This window comes from Macrobrachium rosenbergii, chromosome 16, assembly GCF_040412425.1.
Source record: "Macrobrachium rosenbergii isolate ZJJX-2024 chromosome 16, ASM4041242v1, whole genome shotgun sequence".
Classification (NCBI taxonomy): domain Eukaryota; kingdom Metazoa; phylum Arthropoda; class Malacostraca; order Decapoda; family Palaemonidae; genus Macrobrachium; species Macrobrachium rosenbergii.
Window position 1 is genome coordinate 5,081,017 of NC_089756.1, and position 20,648 is coordinate 5,101,664.

Here is a 20,648-nt window from a genome sequence, read left to right on the forward strand (position 1 = left end):
AATTTGCTGCATACGCTACTACACTGTGAGTCAGATCTGGAAATTTGCTGAGAGAGTCGGATTCTTTTTTATAAACTTACCAGTACATGTTTTGGTTCTGCCATTTGCTATCTTTCATTGCTAAACAATTAATCTCTTTTAGTATTGCTGTATTGACACTAATTGATGGACAGACGTTTTTATGCCTATTTTTTTCAGGATTGGAGAAAGTACATTACGGCTAGAATATAATTCCCCTCTGCTTCAAGCTGTTGATGAACTGAACTATGAGAAATGCAAATCACTGATCGAGGAGGGTGTCGACATCAACTGTAGAGACGCCAGGAGTGGTAGCTCTGCTCTTCATATTGCAGTAAAGCATGATAATACTCGGATTCTACAGCTTCTTTTAGAAAGTGGAGCTGACTGCAATTTGCAAGATGGAACAGAGCAAGCTCCCGTCCACTATGCAGTTCACAAGGACCATTTCCAGAACTTCCAGCTGCTGCTTAATCATGACAGGTTGGACATCAATATCACGAATAAAGCTTGTGACACACCTCTTCATATCGCTGCAAAAGAGGGGAGGTACGAGATGTGTAAGTTGGCCTTGGCACACCCGAATGTGAAAGTTAATTACAAAAATAGAAAAGGCATGACTCCCTTACACATTGCTTCACAAGAAAACTGTGTGAACATAATGCAGCTTCTTTTAGATTTTGGTGCAGATTTAAATAGTAAGGACAACAATGTATTTTTGCCACTGCATTATGCAGCAATTAAGGGGTACAGTGAAGCCTGTGAAATTTTGCTCTCCTACGGGAACAGTTCTGATAGGGAGAAACAACTGACAGCTCGCCTGAGAGATGGAAAGACACCCCTTTTACTTTCAGCCATGCATGGTCATCTCAGATGTTGCAAACTTATGGAATTTCGAAACAAGTATTTTAGTGACAAAGATGGTAACACGGCATTCCACTATGCTGTGATGGGTGGGTTTGAAAGTACAGTGTCCGCACTTTTAGAAATGGGTTTTGATCCAAATGCTAAAAATAAAAAGGGCATAGCTCCTGTTCATTTGGCTTCTGCCAAGAAAAGAATTGCTTCCCTCCAAATCCTGATTGAAAATGGAGTTGACTTGCGTAGTATTGATAAGCAAGGTAGGGCAGTCTTTCATTTTGCTGCGGAGAAAAACTCTTTAGAATCCCTAACAATACTTTTAGATAATGCTGCCTTGTCTGACTTGATAAACAAAACAGATGAAAGCGATTGTACACCACTGCATCTTGCTATTAAGAGAGACTCTATAGAAAGTGGAATGTTGCTGCTTGAAAAAGGTGCTTCACCTACAATTGCATGTAAAGGAGGAATGTCACCTCTTCATCTGGCAGCTGATAAAGGATGCACTAGACTTTGTGAGGTTCTATTAGCGAGGAAAGACGTAGATGTCAACCTGGAAAACGAATCGAGAGCGACCCCACTCCATTTGGCAGCTCTTCACGGATCTCTTGATGTAATACAAATGTTAGTTCGGAAAAAGGCAAAATTGACAGCTGTTGATAAGAATGGCAGGAATGCTTTGCATGTTGCTGCCTCAGTAGGCTCTGTTAGTGCAGTCAAATTTTTAACAAAGAAAGGAGTCCCACTGAAATGTAAGGATGACACAGGATCATGTGCTCTACATCTTGCTGCATTTAAAGGGTCTTTGGAATGCTGCAAAGTTTTGGTCAGCAATGCTAAAGCAACTTGCTGGGAAAAGGATCACAGTGGAAGTTTGCCATTAGACAAAGCTTTCAAGGAGTCAAATCCAACGATGAATGAAGCCGACATTATTCAACATGACAGAATCTTCCAATATCTCTTGTTGAACATTTCTTTTAAAGAAGATAAGGAAATGACGCAGCACATACGGAAGTATATGGACATAGCAATACTAGAGAATCGCACGTAAGTAGCTAATGTAATTAGTTTTCTTTAAAGTTAATGTTTTAATGAATGCATAGCCATAGCATTTTCAGGAATGTCAAAAGGATTTCATGGAATGAAAGTTCATTGACAGCATATGTCTGTAACATTACCCCGATTGCGAGATGGAACCACTGTACAAACTTACTGAAAACTAAAAAAATCACCAGAAATGACCACAGTTCAAAAGACACTTTGTAAATCTGTTTTCAGATTTACAAAGTGTTAGTAATGTTTTAGATCTTATCCCTCACCATCATTGCTCACTTGAGTATTTTGGTCAGGCTTGCAGAGTAAAGTGCCGTATTAAAGGAAATAATTTGGGTGTTTAGGATACTGTGCATCAGATGGGGAAACAAATCTTTTGTACCAACAAACGAGTGTGCTAATAAATTTAGCTCATTCTTAGGAGCCTGATCCCAAGGAAATACTAGACTCACCTCTTGAAAGAGAATAAAGTATTATAAGTATGGTGGAATATAAATGAAGGGGAGGATTCTCAAAATTGATGGCTGAAGGAAGAAGTCACCAAGTAAGACATTTCAAAGAGCGCTGATCTCAGACTGTATGTAGAATGTAGAGTTTGGCAATATCCTAGGAAGTATTACAAACTAACTATCAATTTGCATTCTTGCACATGGCCAGGGGCGAAAGAGGCTAGCCATAGGCAGGATGACTGTAAGTGTGAAACACGAAGATTATCACGAAGACTGTCATCTTACACACAAAAATACAGTACTGCATATGCATACATGTTTTACTACACAGTGTTAGGGCTAATGTTTGTGGATATGAGATTACTGTACTATTTAGGTTTTCTTAAGTTAAAAAAGCACCTTTTTGTGCTTTGTGTTATCATCGGATCTTCGGACATAAACTAATAGCCAATCCAAGGGCCCAAGTTCTGTTCGAAGTGCTATTGGCTTCCTCTTTTGTGGAGTTTCTAGAGGTTGCTGCTACTGCGGATTTGGCTATCCTAAAGTGATAGCTTTGCATGTATCTTTTACTAAGGTAAATCTCTTCTGTACAGGGTACTTTGCTACTTTTGTAATCTTGTATTAATTTACTGTATTCCCATTTAAATGGAGTAAAAAACACAATTTCATTTTATTAACTACTCAGTGGTTTGATTTTAAAAACTGGAAAAGTTTTATTCTTTTTAATATCACCATAACTTTATTAGTTTTATGCAATACCAACAAAGTTAAGTCTATATATTTGAACATTATAAGAAAAAAAATTGGGATAAAATCTGAAAGTAGAAGAAAATTACCTTTCTCATCCATATCTTAGTTTATTTTTTCAATAACAGGATTATTGTCGATGCTATTGTGAACAGCGGTTGGTGGTACCATGGCATATCCAGAGAAAATGGAAAAAGTCTTCATTTCCAAAAACTTATAGCTGATTACCCAGAGTTAGCCCTGAAAATCCTGGATCACTGCATCACCAGTTCTGGTAGTTCAGGTGGTGGTGTTACTTATGATTTCAGGCTCTTGGAAGAAAATTACTATATTCCATCAGGTAAGCTATTTAAGTTACAACGCATATATGGTACAGTATATTATATCTTCCTTGAGTTTGCAGTACAGGTACTATGTCATTACACACTCATTTTGTTGGAGCTTCCGCTTTCCGCTCTGAATTTGATGGCTCTTCAGCTGCCACCAGCAAAGGTCCCCGCCATGTGTTTGAGTTTGTAAGTGAATGAGGGATGTGGCAACTTTGCATGCATAAGGTAACGGGTAAAAAATAATCAGTGAACTGATCAAGTGATGCTAGAGTCTCTTATTTTTACTGTAGTACAGTATAAGGGGTTAATGTGTAGTAAACCATTGTTTTAGATAGCCTGGAGCTTCATTTTCAAATTTGTTTTTCACATCCACAAGTATTAATGGAAAATGTATTCTTTAGTCCAGTTGGTAACACAGATTATCAGTGCATAACGTGGGTTTTATTTAGATGAACATTGATACATGAGTGTGACGTAATGTGTCTGCACAAAGTTGAATTTTTTTCTCTCCTGTTTGTGCAAAGATTTCCTTGTGAATTGAACTGTTTTTGTATGGGAGAAGGGTGGTATCTTACATGAATGTTGTGTTAGCACAAATATTCACTTTTATCTTACACTTTAAGGGAAGTACAGTATGATATTTTATTTCACAGAATCTTCATATACATCATGATAATTTTCTTCCTCTTCAGATGAAGGTTGCACTGCTGAGAGTCCATTTGACTCAAAAACCCACAGAATAAGACCAGATGCGCTTGAGTATACAGAAGATGGTTTGAAGTGGCAAAGGGATCACCCTCTTTCAGTTATGGTGTTGCACCAACACCTTTGCATGCTCGTCCATCCTCTTATCAATATGTGGCTGCTTCAGAAGTGGACGTCATATATATGTGTAATGGTCTTAGGACATCTGATGCTGGAGTTTCTCTTCACCTTATCCATTACTCTATTCATGGCAGTTATAGAGTAAGTAATTCATGTTTCCAGCATTCCTTTCAAAGTACTTTTAAAGGTAGGTTCTGTAATCTCTTTGAGCCCAGAAAAAAATATATATTTTTAAAGTGAGCAAAGGATTCTTGCATATAGGCTAGCAAAGGCAATTTTTGTTAAAAAATGAGTGAAAGTAATGGACTTTTAACACAAAAGGGACTGTCAAAAAAGGTATGGTTCATGTATGAGTGGTTTTTAAGTCTCCTTACAGTAGATTCCAGTGATAAGAGATTGCACTTTTTCATAGCAAACCCGTTAATCATATGGAGCCCAAATCTCAGTTGCACTGTCTCAGGACACACCCATTCTGAAGTCTTGCAGATGAAAGAAGTAGCATAGCTATGAGTGACTATCCAAGCATGTGCATCTGTGACCCATTGTTTGGCAGAAGCCACCCAACTCCTGCTGTGTGCCTTGTGACTGTAAACCTTGCTGATAGTTTCCCCATCTTTGGTTGTAGGTTAGGTTTTCTGTGTTTACTGAATGTTGCTTGTCTTCTCTCGCTCTGTACAGCGCTTAATTCAAGAAGTCCACTTAGTGTATTTGTTCAGTTTCGATATAAGATTAATTAAATTACTGTAATTTTTCGGTTATAGTATAAGATAAACTGAATTTTAATATATTGGGACATATTTTACCTATAATTACTGTACTGGCTAGTCAGCAGTTAGTGGTGAAGGCTAAATCTTAAATACCTCATTGTTTTGTGTGTGCGCGTGTGTGTATATTTATCAGTTATGTCTTGTTCTGCTAACAGCAGTTGGTATTTGTAATGATAACCTGTTTTCGTGCACTCTTTAGCATATTCACTCTGCCATACATAGTTTCTTTATCACAACTTTATGACATTTTCTTATATAGTTTTTTATCACTTCACTTTCATGACATGTTTTGCTGTGATTCTGAGACTTTTGGTACAAGCATACAAAATTGGGAACACTGCAGTCTCATGGATGGCCTGAGTATATCTGACATTCATGCATAACAGAACGTGCCATATCACTTACACTGTATACAGGTATTGATATTTGTGTTTAAAAGATAATCTTTATTTTAATCCTCTGAGACTGTCAGATGAATCGACCAGAAAAAGAACAAGAAGGCACTTTACTCAAGACATTGTTAACAGCTCCAGCATAGCAAGAAATTAATACGCATTTTATTTTATTGCAGCAACTGGTATCATATGCAAAACAAATGTAATATGACAAAGGAGGAAATTTGCCACCTGAATTCTCACAACATGTCAGTGGAACTCGCATCACTGCAGGAGAACTTTATGGACTGTAATTCTTCTGTGATTGTAAAACGAGGCTGTTGGATAGCGTTAGTCTTGACATCAGGAGTGTTATTAGCCAAAGAACTTTACACCTGGTGGATGGTAAGTCCAGCTGCAGTACCATGTTCTCCATATAAGGTTTCAGCCTTCTGTTAAATCACACTTTCAGAGCCATGAGATTTCTTCCTAGCTGCATTTATGTTATGTGTTGTTATCAACTAAAAAAAATTCCCCTTCGGTAACATATATGATAATATATTATTTCCGAGGTAGAGCGAATTGGATATTAAAGGACGTTTGTAGCTTAATGTTTGTAAGTGAATCACGGTGATGTGATAAAAAGTCATAATATGGCTGCGTGCGGCAAACGCACTACATGGTCAGCATGGCAGAGGTGGGTTGATATCGATTCTAAATACATATACTTGAGTTCGACGGGGATTTGTAGGTGGGAGTCGGTAACAACTTATACCTCACTTGTTGGCTGTGTGGGTAAAGGTGTCACTGTAGTCCTGAGTTCTTGTCTTTTGTTGGTTCGAGCCCATGGGACAACGAACTTATTATCACCTAAAAAAATTCTCCTTCGGTAACATATATGAAAATATATTATTTCCAAGGTAGAGCGAATTGGATATTAAAGGACGTTTGTAGCTTAATGCTTGTATATGAATCACGGTGATGTGATAAAAAGTCATAATATGGCTGCATGCGACAAACGCACTACATGGTCAGCATGGCAGAGGTGGGTTGATATTGACTCTAAATACAAATACCTGAGTTCGACGGGGATTTGTAGGTGGGAGTTGGTAACAACTTATACCTCACTTGTTGGCTGTGTGGGTAAAGGTGTCACTGTAGTCCTGAGTTCTTGTCTTTTGTTGGTTCGAGTCCACGGGATGACGAACTTATCATCAACTAAAAAAATTCTCTTTCGGTAACATATATGAAAATATATTATTTCCAAGGTAGAGCGAATTGGATATTAAAGGACGTTTGTAGCTTAATGCTTGTATATGAATCACGGTGATGTGATAAAAAGTCATAATATGGCTGCATGCGACAAACGCACTACATGGTCAGCATGGCAGAGGTGGGTTTATGTCGATTCTAAATACAAATACCTGAGTTCGACGGGGATTTTTAGGTGGGAGTCGGTAACAACTTATACCTCACTTGTTGGCCGTGTGGGTAAAGGTGTCACTGTAGTCCTGAGTTCTTGTCTTTCGTTGGTTCGAGCCCACGGGACGACGAACTTATTATCAACTAAAAAATTCCCCTTCGGTAACTTATATGAAAATATATTATTTCCAAGGTAGAGCGAATTGGATATTAAAGGACGTTTGTAGCTTAATGCTTATATATATATATATATATATATATATATATATATATATATATATATATATATATATATATATATATATATATATATATATATATATATATATATATATATATATATATATATATATATATATATAGGCTAGTCATAAAAAATTTGTGCAATATTGAAAATTGTCTTGCCTGTTTGGCCCTCTCCAATCAAAAATCCTTGGTACGCCACTGCCGGATCTGACGAGTGTCTGGCCGGCAAATCACCACACACACCTGGGACACGTCCTACCTATCCAGCTGCTAGAGCAGTGGTTCCCAACTGTTTTTAGCAGGTGACTCCAATCATGCTTCTCCAGCCATAACCGTGACTCCACTGGTATTATGCAGTGTCTATAACTATATAATGTATGTGTTGCATGTTACTGTATTACTGACTGTGGGCTGTAAAAGCAAAGAACAAGTATAATTTTCTTGTAAGAGGTGCTGTAAGGCTGAAAAAAAGAAGAGACAAAATGAACATGATTAAATTTAAATCATGCTCAGGCTGCAGCCGATTTCTGCTTTTTGTTTTGATGGAAGCTAGGGATGCAAACCCTGATTCACACAAATAGGTTGTAGTGAACGGCAACAACACTTTCTCAGCCTCAGCCTCAGCCTCCCTTCCAAAGACTGGTTTCTCCTTCACAGCAGTTCAGAACACGCCTAGTGATTGTTGCTGAAAGTTACAATTTTTTTCACAGCATCATCTCCGATAACAGTACGTACCATATCTATGACTGCTGGCTTCACCAACTTGTTTGTGACTGTTTGCACGTAGCAATTCTTTTTGCAACCAGATAAGATGCAATTGTTACTTGTCGAACAGAATACACTCCTGTGTTCAAGGGGTCTAACCACTGACACTTCAGTTGTTCTTTCCTCTTGAAGTACTGGCGGTCCTTCCCTCCCAGGGTTGGGTGTTGTCCCTGTAGATGCCGTTTGAGCTTGTTTTCTTTAAGCGACTCATGGCTGAGCACTTCACCACATATAACACACTGAGGTTTTTCGATGCCATGACTGATGAGAATCATAAACCTGATGTCAAGAAATTCTTCTTTGTACACCTGCTCTCTGGACATCACTGAAGAATCTGAAAAGAAAATTATACTGGCTTAATAATAAATCAAACAAAAGATGTAATTGGGTACCATCCACCAGGAGGTGAGAGAAGAAAAGGGCAAAGGAAAGAGGAGGGAAGTTGGGTAAGGAAAGAGGAGGGGAGGGATGCAAGGAGAGGAAGGGGAGGAGGGATGCAAGGAGAGGAAGGGAAGGAGCAAAAAGAGGAAAGGAGAAGTGAACAAAGAAAGAGGAGGAGGAAGAGCAAAGAGGGAGAAAAGGAACAAGGGCAAAAAGCAGGGGAAGAAGAAGAGTTAGGGCTATAGAGGAGAAAAAGGAGGGGGCATAGAAAGATGGAAAGGGAGCCGGGATAAAGGAAAAGGAAGGGGAGGAGTAAAGAGGACGACAGCAAGGAAGGGAACAGGTGAAAAGGGACCAAGGAAAAGAAGGAGGAGGAGTAAGGAGTAGAGGGGAGATATAAGAAAAGGGAGGACGGAGGACGGACAAGGAGAGAATATGGTGGCGTAATCTTTTGGTTTTAGAAGCCTCAGTATTATTGTGATCTAATGACACCATTCATTGACAAGCTATGGTGCAATATTTCGTTGGGAAGTGAAGTGTTCAATTTCTGTTGCCTGTACTCCACTTTTACATATTTTGGAATTTTAAAATCAGCAAGACTGTGAAACCTATACCGCGCATTCCAGTTCAGTATATGGGTAAAAATACATCAGCTTACCAACAGAAGTGAGAAAGTTTCTAGAGATTGCTTCTTGTTAGTCGTTACGCCCATGCAGCTCAAGTGACAAGTCGACTATGTGTGGCTGCCTGGCTCAGACTGGACGTGGAGGATTTGTGAGAGGTGCTAAAGAAAGATCAGGAAGACAAGTACTGCTGGTTTATTGATGAAGTGACCTGCTTATAAAGCGGCGTGCTGACGTCGGCATATACGCAGATGCCAGTACAAAATTTACAAGTGACCTGAGGTCAAACTATTTCTCTACACAAAACAGGACAGGTACATATAGAAAACATGATGGTTAACAATAGCTGGTTGGACACAAAAAATACCCTGACACATATACTATGTACAAGGGCAAATGAACAGGTAATAAATAAACAAATCACAATAATGATAAGAAGGTTGTGTACGTGCGACCTTGGGTCAGCTGTGAAGGCACCGTAGAAAACGGGATATTTATCACAGAGAAACCTTTGAGCGGGAACTTTACAATTCTCCCCCCAAGACGTAGGTAATGTCTGATCAAAGCAGGTATCTGCTGGGGCGGCGGAGGGGGCTGCGCCTTCTCGATGCCAGCTGGGGTGTGTGTTCAACTTCTCTGGTGCCCTGTGGATGGGAGGGTTGGGTTGCTCTCCTGCCCGGACCTGGGGCATTCCGGGGGTGCCCACGAGATTTTCTTGCGGGCGGGGTGGGCTGAGGGGGCACCACCTCCTGCGGGGCGCTTTGGGAAGTGCCCCCGAAGTCTTCCTCCAGGAATGCGGGCTTGAGGCTGTCTACTGTCAACCAGTCGTCTTTCCCGTGTTGGACGGCCACCCGGAATGCCTTCTTGCTTCTCTCCAGTACGAGGAAAGGCCCCCTGTAGGGCCTGGTTTAGGGTGGGCTTACGGCAATGTTCCTGACGAAGACGTGGGTGGCGGAGGATAGGCCGGGAGGCATGAAGGGGGACGTCCTGTCGCTATATGTCCGCCGGCAGGGGCCGAACTTCCCAACCCTGTTGCGGTGCTTCTGCATTGTTAAACTGTCCCGGTCCTCTGTGATAAGTTCCCCCGTGACTACAAGGGGCTCCCCGAAAACCTTTTCTGCTGCGGACGGGTCGCTGTTGGCTCTGGGGGCGGTCCTCAGCCCAAGGAGGACCCAGGGCAGCTGGTACTTCCAGTTGTCGGCAGTGCAACGAGCAATGAGGGACGCCTTCAGGGACCTGTGGAACCTCTCCACCATTCCATTGGCTGCAGGGTTGTAGGCAGTGGTGCTGTGGTGAGTGGTCACCAGCAGGCGTGCCAGGGCAGTCCACAGCTCGGACAGGAAGGCTGGGCTCCTGTCCATAGTTATATGGTCCGGGACACCGAACTGGTTGATCCAACTGGAGAGGAGGGCCTCAGTGAACGCACTGGAGGTGGCTTCTTCCATGGGTGTCGCTTCGGGCCACCTGGTAGAGTGGTCGATGACTGTCAGAAGGTATCTGGCTCCTCCTGATGGGGGAAGAGGACCCACTACATTGACGTGGATGTGCCCGAAACATCTCCCCGGCTGGGAAAAGTCGCCCACCCCTGATTTGGTGTGCCGCCCTACTTTGCTGGCCTGGCACTGTATGTACTGCCTTGCCCAGGCCATTGCATCCCTCTGTATGCCGTGTCAGACGAACTTCTCCGCCAGTAGCCTGGCCATCGTCCTGCCGGAGGGGTGGGACAGTCCTTGGATGATGTCGAAGACCAGCTGATGACGGGAGGTGGGCAGCAGTGGGCGGCGGTGGCCAGTGTTGGCCCCCCAGGGGCGAGGGGCACATCCTTCCACTTCAGCGACGTGATGACGGTGCAGTAAGCTGGAATCTCTGGGTCAGCGGCCTGTTCCCAGGCGAGGTCCTTGTAGTCGATCCCAAGCTGCACTGCGTCGATTTCGATCCTTGAGAGGGCGTCAGCTACTGGGTTCTTCTTGCCGGGGAGGTACTTGATGGTGCAGGTGAACTTCGCGATGGCTGTGAGGTGCTGCTGCTGCCTGGAGGACCATGAATCCCCCAGCTTTGTGAAGGTGTGGACTAGCGGCTGGTGGTCTGTCCAAACTGTGAAGGGCGTACCCTCCAGGAGGAACTTGAAGTGGCATACCACCTGGTACACCGCAAAGAGTTCCCTGTCGAAGGTGCTGTGGTGGGACTCGGTGGAGCTGAGCTTCCTGCTGAAGAAGGCGATGGGCTGAGGGACTCCGTTGACGACCTGTTCCAGGATGGCCCTGCAGGCAACGCTGCTGGCGTCTGTTGTGAGCTGGAAGGGGCCGCTGGGGTCCTGGTGGGCCAAAGCTGTTGCCTTGGTGAGGGCGGCCTTCGTCAGGGAGAAGTCCTGCTGCTGGTCGGGGCCCCACACTAAGGTGTTCGGATGGCCCTTGAGGATCTCCGTCAGGGGGGCCATGGTGTGCGTGACCCCACGGATTGAACCTCCTTTAGTAGTTGACCATCCTGAGGAGTTCTTGTACGGCTTTGATGGAGGTAGGGGTGGGGAACCTGACGATGGCCTCGACTTTCGATGCAACTGGGCGGACACCTCTTAGGGATATCTCGTGGCCCAGGAATTCCACCCTATCGACGCCGAAGGTGCACTTGTCAAACCTAACGATGAGGCCACTCTCCTGCAGGTGCTGCAGGACCTTCTGGATGTGCTGAAGGTGTTCCTTGTGGGACCTGGAAAAAATTAGGATATCATCGACGTAGCAGACGCAGGAGTTCAGGTCCCCCAGGATGCTGTCCATCAGTCTCTGAAAGGTCGCCCCTGCGTTCCTCAGGCCGAAGGTGGAGAAGGTGAAGACGTAGGACCCAAAGGACGTGATGATGGCTGTTTTGGGGATGTCTTCTGGAGCTACTGGTACCTGGAAATATGATTTTAAGAGATCTAGTTTTGAGAATATTTTGACCCCATGGAAGGAGCCCGTCAGGTCTTGCATGTTTGGTAGAGGGTAGTGGTCGGGCTCTGTAGCAAGGTTGAGCTGCCTGTAGTTGCCGCAGGGTCTCCATGAGCTGTCCATTTTCTGCACCTTGTGAAGGGGGGAGGCCCATGGGCTGGAGGCCTTCCTGCATATTCCCATACGCTCCAGCTTGGCGAAGGCCTTGTTGGCCTCCTGAAGGCGCTGTGGGGGAAGCCTCCTGAGCTTTGCATGCGTCAGGTTCCCCCTTGTCTTGATGTGATGATATATCCCGTGTTTGCTGGGGGCCCCGGGCACCTGGCAAAGCTCGGGTCTGAATACCTCCAGGAATTCCTTCAGGAGGGAGGCGTATTGGTGGGGAGTGACTGAACAGACTGTGGGCACCCTGGGGCCCAGTGACAGGGGCACGGACTGACAGGACTCGGTGTCCAGCAGGCGCTTGCAGCCGACATCGACTACCAGTCCAAAGTGGGTGAGGAAGTCCGCACCCAGGAGCGGGGTCCTAACATTCGCGACGATGAAGTTCCACTTGTATCTCTGGTCCAGGATGGAGACCGTCAGGAGCCTGGTGCTGTAGGAGAGGATGGGGGACCTGTCGGCGGCCGTCAGGGATGCAGCCAGGTCTGGCAGGTACTTGCGGTCCTCTCTGGTTCCAGACGGGAACACTGACCACATTGCCCCAGTGTCGATCAGCATCATCCTGCCAGAGATAGTGTCACGGATGTAGAAGCCTACTGGTGCGGGGCTCTTAGGTGGTTTGGATGCTGCTGCCATGGTGGCCTGTGAGGGTGGCCGCTGCCTCCCCCGTTTTTTGGATGGGCGAAAAGGCAGGGGGCTTCACAATTCCGGGCCTCTTTACCAAACCTCTGGGGGTAGTAGCAAAGCCCCGGCCTTTCCTTCTTCTGGTGGTGGGGTGGCCGCCTCCTGGCGACGACGTTGATGCATTCTGTCTTGGGGTCCTCCGGCTGGAGGTAGTTGATGGGGTGTGCGGGCGTGGGTGCCCGCTTGGCCGCCCTCGTGGAGTCCATCGACTGCTGCGCCATCCTTATCAGGTCCTCGACCGGCAGGGTGTAGGGCTCCGTGATCTGTCCATGGACCTCTGGGAGCAGCTGCCGCAGGAGGATCTCCCTCGGCAGGCTAATCTCTTCGTGCCTGCTGCTGCTGTCATCTCAGGGAGGAAGAGGAGGTCCTGGAGGCATGCCATGTCTCCAAGAGGTTCGTGTCCTGCTGGGGGTTGATGGCGAGGTCGAGGCCGCGGGCGGCTCTCTCGGAGACCGGCAGGGAGCAGGGCTCGTGGTTGACATCACCCACGGGGTGACCTTCCTTTATATCTCCTCCGGTAGGGCGTTGATAGCAATATCCGCCTTCAACACCTCGTTGGTCAGGCCTGCCACCCTGAATTGCCCCTCAACCCTGTAGAGCCAAGACGCCGGATTCTGATGGGTGAACGGCAGCAGTTTTATGCTGAGGGCCACCCTTGGTTGGTCCATCAGGAGGGGCATTGCGCAGGGAGCGGGTACCGGCGTGGAGGAGCTCATGGGTTTCGGCGTGGAAGAGGGCTCGAGAGGGGGTTGTGCGAGGGAGACATCTGCCTCCGAGAAGTTCGCGGTAATTTGTTTGTGGGAGGGAATGTCTGCATCCATGCTCATTCTGCACTCTCACTTGGAGTGTGAGGGAACACTTGTGTCAATACACTCTTGGGAGCATGCCACGTGGGTCCGCTAATGACGCCGGTGATTTGCTGACGAGGGTCGGTAACGCCCGAACGATTTGTTAGAGCGCAGTAGTTAGTCCATTAGGGGTGTGGGTTGGTTCATTGGACCAAGACTAACTCGCCGTTTGGGTCCGTTAATGGTTCTGGGAACCACTCCGGGGGTTACCACTGTGAGAGTTGCTAAAGAAAGAGCAGGAAGACAAGTACTGCTGGCTTATTGATGAAGCGACCCGCTTGTAAAGCGGCGTGCGGATGTCGGCATATACGCAGATGCCAGTACAAAATTTACAAGTGACCTGAGGTCAAACTATTTCTCTACACAAAACGAGACAGGTACATATAGAAAACATGATGATTAACAATAGCTGGTTAGACATAAAAAAATACTCTGACACATATACTATGTACAAGGGCAAATGAACAGGTAATAAATATACAAATCACAATAATGATAATAAGGTTGTGTACGTGCGACCTTGGGTCAGCTGTGAAGGCACCGTAGAAAACGGGATATTTATCAGAGAACCCGTTGAGCGGGGACTTTACAGATTCACGTTCGGAGGACACAAGATTCTGTTCACCTACCAAACCAGTACGACACTCAGGGACACCAGCATTAAACATACATTATTAAAATTTTCTATATAGAAATACAGTATGTACATGAGTAGATTTATGATGCCAGCAAAGTTGATTATAAATGTCTTGAGACAGTATTGGTGGTTAGGACATTTGCATTAGAATTATAACACCCAAGAACAATTTTTGATGCATAATCAGCGGTAATATACGCTATAATTATGGAAACATAGAAATATAGAATATGCTGAAAACATCTCATAATGGGGAATTCATATTTTTTGATGCTGTGAGACTTGTGAGTGCTTGGCGACCCCAGAAAAAATGCTTGGCGACCCCAGGGTTGGGAAAGGGTGCGCTAGAGGAAGAGTAAAAAGGGGGACGATGTGGCATGGCCAAGAGCGTTCTTTTCAGAAATTTCATATTTACAAAACTCTAGACAACTAAAGGTGCAACGCACAGTGCACTTTTCAAGAATAAAGGACATGCAACAAATGAAATAATACTAGCATTTTCCAACTCAGAACCATCACGTTACTTCCACGTCGTCATTTCTTGGCACGCAATCATGATGAACTTGCCAATATTTTTAGGTCTGGTGTCAAGTTATAGGATGTCTCTAATGAATACGTGTGCAATGCAATCAGCGGCCAAGAGCCAGTAAACTGTGTTATTGTCCAGAAATTCTCTACATACACTGTACTGTATAGCTGTTATGCAGTAGCCTAATATTTAAGGTAAAAGAATGCAAACACTTCTGTGATATTCATCCAACAGGTCTAAAGCTTTGGCAGAAAAGGCTTTAATGATTTTTTCAAGATAGAAAGAGAGTGAGATAGAAAAACTGTTAACATTTCACTAAAAAATGCTAATGGCATTGGCAAAATTACTTGAGTAAATACAGAAATTCAAATAAAACAAAAAACAGAGGTAATGGGATAAGATACAAGATGTACTGTAGACAGGCGTGGTGCATTTGTGTTATTTCCACTCTTGAGCTCTCCGGCCTTTCCTTTATTTACAAAGTGTTATCCGTAAGTCTTCGATGTTTATGCATTGGGCCTGATCATTGCCAGGGTTCATGTTCTACTAGCTGTGAAGGCTATGGAACAGCAGAGGCGTCATTTTGGGGAGGGATGAGCGGGGCAACTGCCCCCCCAAAGACTCAAGTTGCCCCCCCCCCCGCCTCAACTTGCCCCCCTCACACCCCCAAGCCCCAAGAAGTAACAGCAGCGGGTTTTCCATTATTCCTATTTTCCATTATTCCTACCGAAATTCAAATGTGGCACCACATTAAGTTTGTCTATCTATCTGTCTATCTGTCTATGTATCTATCTATCTATCTATCTGTCTGTCTGTCTGTCTGTCTGTCTATCTATCTATCTATCTATCTATCTATCTATATTTCTCTATCACACACAATGTTTGTCTTCCTATTTTACTGAAATACCTTGCTCTTGTGGCTTCAAAAAGCACATAAAATAGCTCAAAAAAAAAAAAAAAACCAGCTGGTCAGGCTCGCTTCGCTCGCCCAACCATCTCCCCCCCCACAACAAAAATCTGAAATGACGCCCCTGTGGAACAGTCATCTTCATCTCTCACATGAACCACTGCAGGTGGTATGTAAGGATCTTTGCAGTAACTTTTCACCTCCCAGCTGCATTACTTTCTATCTATATTTTATTTATGAATGATCCTTCCCATTGATCTTTTCCCATCAAGTTGTCCAAATTCTTTAACTTTAACCTGTTTCAGTTTCCACCTCTCACTAAAGAGCAAATCCTTATGGCAATCCTGATGAGATTCTGGAAGTGTGACTTGTTGGTCTTGTTAAACCACTTTATGTTGATGATTAACAATAACAGTATTCAACCAAGTATTTTATTTCTCGGGAATGGGAACCGATACTGACTGGTAGAACAATGAAGCCTTTATTTTTTTTTAAATATTCTCTGTGGGCTTCCCCTTGAAGTACCCTAGTAACAGTTATAGTGAGGCAGCGTTTTATAATTCACAAAGAATAAAAGTGGTGTTACAGTATTTTTTTATTAGAAGTAGTCAAGGTCACAAATATTAAATTTTGTTTCCTTGTATTTTTATTCACAGCTGAAAACTTCATACTTCGCTTACATTGAACACAAAATACGCATCGTAAGGATGATTTTCGCCATGTTTATTCTGATAGAGTTTGAGGCTTGTGGAAACAAACATATGGTTTTGCAAGTAAGTACTTTATCAATTATGTATCAAATATGAATGAAGACTTGTTAGCGTATTTGAGTAGAAACCTAGAAACAAGAAATAGATTGTGCGAAGTTGGTACTTGATCATTTTTGCTGAAATTAGTTGTTAGAGTTAGGCTCTCTTGATTAAACTGTTGGGAAAATATGGCCATTGTTGCTTTAGTTGCAATTGTGGTCTGCTTCTTATATGAGCTCCAACTAATATGTTCTGGCATAAGTGATAGCAAAATAAATCTTGGAAACTTGCTGTACGTATATTAACTTTAACCTATTTTTGTGCTGATAATTTGTCTCAACGGTTATCTTTCAGAAATAGTTGCTTGTGTCCGTAAAGGTGTTTTTAAGGTTGAATTGTATAGAAACTGCATTTACTTTAATTTTTATCTAATTCTGAAATTACTTTAGTTGTACTCAGTAATCCTCTGGATATTTGATGTTGTAAGTGGTGCTCTGCATTCATGTGTGTTATACATCAAATACCAATGGACCAGGGGCTACTCACCTGGGAGAAGACATAAAGCTTTTTTGAAGTTTTGAAGAATTAATCATCTCTCATCTATGCATAGGTTTTTACTTGTGAAACATCAAAAATTGTTTTTGAAACTGTACATGAAGCATTGGTAAGCATTCCTGAAACTTTTCTTGCAGAACTACCTAACAGGTATGATCATTCTTTTTAGTCAACTTTCATTCACTAAACGAAGCCTGGTTCTTCACTTGAGAGACATATTTCTTCCAGGTATGGAGGTGGCAGTTTGGCATCATAGGACTTCTGCTGACTTGGCTGCACTCTCTCAATACACTGAACCAAATACCCAAGTTCTCTATTTTCATGCCGGTGACAAGAAGGTTCATCAAGAGTTTCTTCATGGTGTTGATATACATATTTATCATTATGTTTGTGTTTGCTTTCATTTTTCATCTTCTTCTAAGTAACCAACCAGCATTCTCGAGTATCACTGAAGCCATGATAAAAACCACATTGTGGATGCTTCAAGATTTAGCCTATGACAACACTTTCATATTTACTGAAAAACATCCTCTCCAGTACCCAATACTTCTCAAATGTTTGTTCCTAGTATTTGTTACTTTTCTTGGAGGTTTCATTGCTAATTTCATCATCACCCAGCCCTCAAATCAGTTTGATATATTCAGAGAAAAAGCTTGCTTTCACAGAGCTGCAAGTCGAGTTCAGCTTTTTTTCAAGTATGACATATGCTTTCCATATTTCCGAAGAGTTAAGACAAAGGTTAAAGTAACGGAAATTGAGGCGAAGAAAAGTCCTTATGTAGTTTTCATGAGAAAGTTACTCATGTTTGATAATAAAGAAGACTCAAAACCTGTCTCACAAATTGATTTACTCCAGAAAGATGTAAAAAATCTCAGTGAACAAGTTTCAAGTCTGGTTGCAATTAATAACAAGTATCTTGAAGAAATGAGTGATCTGAAAAGTCAAGTAAGTATTTTAACCAAAATGATGATAAAGTAAAAGGATATCTTAAATATTTTGAATGATGTTTGATACTGCGCTTGATATTTTATTCAAGATTTTGTAGTGGATATAACATTATCCCCTCCAAAACTTTTCAAAGATTGCAACATTTATGGATGCTTTTATGAAAAAGAAAAATCTGCAGTAGTTGTACTACGCACACAAAGAAAAAATTAAACTATGAACACCCAGAAGGCAATGGTAGTGTATTTTTTTCCTTTCTGACTCTCATGTTATTTGAACCCAGTTGAGATTAAGACATCCCACCAAAGTCTCCAGTTTCTTAAAGCGACACAGTAGATTCAACACTCAAGTAATTTTGACTCATGGAATGGGTCACTTGTCTGAACCATGGATATTTGATGAATAGCTCATAGGACCCAGTTCCTATGTATACAGAATGTAGAGCAACATGAACAGCAATATTTTTTGTGCAACTGTCAGAAATATATTAAACAATGAATGTCAGGTTTTGGAAATCGAGAAATTTTGTCAGAATCCCCATCATTTTCAGTTAATCCAATTATAAAATTTTTAAGGAACTGATTTAAAATATAAATATAAACTTTGTTATTAATAAAGTCAAATCCTTCAGGCCAGCCCCGTGAGAGCTTAATTAATTAACTCTGGTCTGGTTAGACTACTTACTGGAGATGATACTCAAGGTTCGTTGCAGCAGCTTCCCTTTGGTCAGCGACTGACACATTTTGGCACGTGAGAACAACCCTCCCACAAGTATGGGAGGGCTGGCCCAACTTTTGCCCCTGTGTTTTAATCACTTACCAGGGGTTTTTGCACATTCTTTGCAGTCTTTTAATCTACCCAGAAGGTGCAGTTTATAGTCTTATCACACTGAAGGTCAGTAGTGTATCTGCAGAATTCTTCACAAATGAGCGGAATTCTTCATTTGCATACTTAACTACAAGATTACCAATACTCATAATTAATTTTTTCCGACTCATGTTACACTCATTCTTATAACTGTGTTCATGACAGCATTTTATTTCATTTCCACCTTTCGTAGGTGGTTGTGCGATTTTTGCGCCTTACCAGGTAATTTTCTGCTGCCAGCCGGTCTCTTCTGGATTGCCAACCAGTCACTTAAAGTTGCTAATTGTAAGTAATTACTTATATTTTTCTGAAAACAACACTTCTTTATATCTAATTACCTGTAGTAAACTATCCTTTTTTTCTGGTGACTGTTGTATATATATTTTATGTTTAATGCCTTAATTTATTTCCTTCAGTTAAGAAAAGTAACGTTTCCCCTGATTATTCGATAGCTTTATTCTGAAGATTTAGCGATGAAGTTCTATATAGCCATATCATTCGCGTTTTGATATACTAGCCCGTGGATGTTGTGTATGCTAGCAGAGTTTCCAATTTGTGAATCTGATATTTCATTGTGCTCCGCAGACTGTGCTTTGTATTTTTTTTTTTTATTCACTGACCTTCCTTAATTGTGAATACCATTGTATATGACTGTATATGGCCGAGTTTCCTCAGGAAACTGGATGATGTTTTCTTACAAAACTTGATTCATTTCTTTAAGTATTGTTTTTCATGTTGGTATATACATTCCTTTTCACTTGCCGGGAGATACATTTAACATCACTGATAGACAGGGAGGACTTTTTGGTTATGAGATGGGTGTTTCAACCGCAAAAGCCTACTTTCTTCTGGGAAGACCCAATTCATAAATACAGTATGTAGTTAAATGTTCTAAGCTTTGTGGTCTGGCCAAACTACTGTACTTGATAGCTATGCTTTTGTTTTAAATCTTGCCCTGATGCTGCTATAGTATGATATCTACCGAGCTATTCGCGACCTACCAGAAATTAGGATTCTATCTACCAAACAACCTAATTAAGGCCTATGGCAATTACTGCCTCAAACTATATACAAAACTATTTGATCCCTGCTAGTACTAAACATGGAGAAACAGTGACTCACCTACACTGTTTCGCCGTGTTTAGTACTAGCCCCTGAGAGGTCAAATGTAGAAAATGGATGGTAGATATAATACTATAGTAGCACCCTTGCCTTTTACTCCCTATTTTGGCTTTCATTTTTCTAGCTAATTACTTGAGAAAATAGATGTTGAGCTCTTAACAAAGGTTGCGCGCTCTCTCTTTCTCTCTGTTGATATACATTTTTGTATTTTCAGATAGGGGTCCTCAAGTGAGAAGCAGTCTCTTTGCTTCCTTGGAAGATTATTCAGCATCAGGTTCCTGTCGTTGGACGATTGTTGGTGCCCAAAACAGTCACACCCAGGTAATGGATCATATTATGCCTTGATCCGTACTGTAGATGTGTGTGTATTTATTATATAGATATCAAAGATCATTACTGTTGCATAGTGCATATACTATGTACAGCTTACGTGCACCCATGTTTATTGCCTTACAGGAGAATTATGTGTACTTTACCATTTATCTTGCATCAATGTGTATGTTTACTTTATCATTTATCCTGCACCAATGCTTTAACCATTTTACGTATTGTAAGGTCACTAGCTTCATTATGCATCGTGGCAACATCGCAGTTATATGTGGCACATCGCTATTATTCTTTCCTGCCATGTGCGAACAGTGCGATGCATAAGAAGACTTGCCGAAATGCAGAATTTTCGGGGTTCATGCAGAATAAAAACTCTACGTAGGTTGGTACCGCACTTCAGTGCAGACGAAGATGCGTCGTCTTCGTCTATGCAGAAAAAATTCGCCACTTTCACTTACTGAAGTTTTCTTACATTATCAAATTACAGTATTGTTGTAAGCTTACCTGCTAAAAATATACGTGAAACTAATTACAA

At 42.4% G+C, this 20,648-nt stretch overlaps 1 protein-coding gene across 6 annotated transcripts in view; it reads left to right on the forward strand.

The window, feature by feature from the left end:
* LOC136847064 (ankyrin-3-like) overlaps nucleotides 1-20,648 on the forward strand; it is a 52,871-nt gene extending 32,223 nt beyond the window's left edge. For 2 of the 6 annotated variants that reach the window (XM_067118325.1, XM_067118327.1), the window contains 6 exons: nucleotides 199-1,926; nucleotides 3,257-3,468; nucleotides 4,150-4,423; nucleotides 5,621-5,828; nucleotides 16,205-16,321; nucleotides 17,081-18,032. In XM_067118325.1, coding sequence (XP_066974426.1) covers nucleotides 199-1,926; nucleotides 3,257-3,468; nucleotides 4,150-4,423; nucleotides 5,621-5,828; nucleotides 16,205-16,321; nucleotides 17,081-17,830 — 3,289 coding nt within the window. In that variant the 3' untranslated portion in view covers nucleotides 17,831-18,032. Of the gene's footprint in view, nucleotides 1-198; nucleotides 1,927-3,256; nucleotides 3,469-4,149; nucleotides 4,424-5,620; nucleotides 5,829-16,204; nucleotides 16,325-17,080; nucleotides 18,033-18,857 lie in introns of those variants that run through there. The other 4 variants (XR_010855606.1, XM_067118330.1, XM_067118326.1 and 1 more) reach the window with 4 other exon arrangements.